The 1,149-nt window shown below is 58.3% G+C and overlaps 1 protein-coding gene across 1 annotated transcript in view; it reads left to right on the top strand.

The window, feature by feature from the left end:
• MAP4K1 (mitogen-activated protein kinase kinase kinase kinase 1) overlaps positions 1-1,149 on the top strand; it is a 29,292-nt gene that overhangs the window by 3,796 nt on the left and 24,347 nt on the right. The window contains 4 exon segments of the mRNA XM_011952387.1: positions 258-313; positions 411-458; positions 624-666; positions 757-829. Of these exon segments, the coding sequence (XP_011807777.1) occupies positions 258-313; positions 411-458; positions 624-666; positions 757-829 (220 nt within the window).

The raw sequence follows: 1,149 nt of genomic DNA, 5'->3' as shown, positions 1-1,149 counted from the left end.
GTGATCCACCCGCCTCGGCCTCCCAAAGTGCTGGGGTTATAGACATGAGCCACCACGCCAGCCTTACTGGCCTCTTTTATTTGCATCGCTGCCTCTTTCTGTCACTGACCACCCCACCATCTCCCCCTCCCACTGGTCCCATCCTGTTTCCCCTCTCCCTGTGGCACCCTCTTAGCTGGTGTGGGGGGGCAGGACTCCCCAGCCCAGGTTCCCTGGCTCCCATCCAACGCCTGGCCTGGCCGGGGTGACCTTTGCAGTGACAGGCTCCCTGTCAGAGCTCCAGATTAGCTATGTCTGCCGGGAAGTGCTCCAGGTAAGGAGAGGCCTGGGTATTCTGGGGAGAGGAGAGGAGGGGGGCCCCACTCCAGCCCCCGGACACTCACAGTCCCCTTGTCCACCCTTCTCCCCAGGGACTGGCCTATCTGCACTCACAGAAGAAGATACACCGAGACATCAAGGTAGTCTGGGGATACAGGGGTGCTGTTGGGGGGTGGGGCCCAGGAGATGGGAGTGGCATTTCGGGGACTCAGGAATCAGGGTAGTTTGAGCTGTGGGGTGAAGTGGGGTCGCACTCGGCTGGGGAAAGAGTCTCCGCAGCCTCCCATACCCCCTCTCATTCCCAGGGAGCTAACATCCTCGTCAATGATGCTGGGGAGGTCAGATTGGGTGAGTAAGGCTGGGGGTTGAGCAGGGGGGCTGACTGGCGGGCTGGAGGCGCAGTGGACCCCAGATCACTATGTCTCCCTCTGCTTCCAGCTGACTTTGGCATCTCGGCCCAGATCGGGGCAACGCTGGCCAGACGCCTCTCTTTCATTGGGACACCCTACTGGTGAGGGGCGCCCTGCGGGCAGCTAGGGGTGGAGTGGGGCTCAGTGGTTTTTCCCACCATGGTTCCCCGGGATCCTCCTTCCTGGCTCCGTTCCCCTGTCTCTTCCTTTCTCCATGGAAGATTCTTTCATTCTCTCTGGGTGTCTCTTGAGTTTTCCACTTTTCTCTCTCGTTTTGGGCCCTTTTCTGCCCGTTGCTCTAGGCGTTTGTGTTGATTTTTATCTTGATTTCTCTGTCCCTCCATATCCATTTCTGTCTTTTTTTTTTTTTTTTTTTTTGAGACAGAGTCTTGCTCTGTCGCCCGGGCTGGAGTGCAGTGGC

This window comes from Colobus angolensis, unplaced genomic scaffold (assembly GCF_000951035.1).
Source record: "Colobus angolensis palliatus isolate OR3802 unplaced genomic scaffold, Cang.pa_1.0 Scaffold34, whole genome shotgun sequence".
Classification (NCBI taxonomy): domain Eukaryota; kingdom Metazoa; phylum Chordata; class Mammalia; order Primates; family Cercopithecidae; genus Colobus; species Colobus angolensis.
Note: the sequence above shows the minus strand (reverse complement) of the source record. Positions and strands in the feature narration are given on the sequence as shown.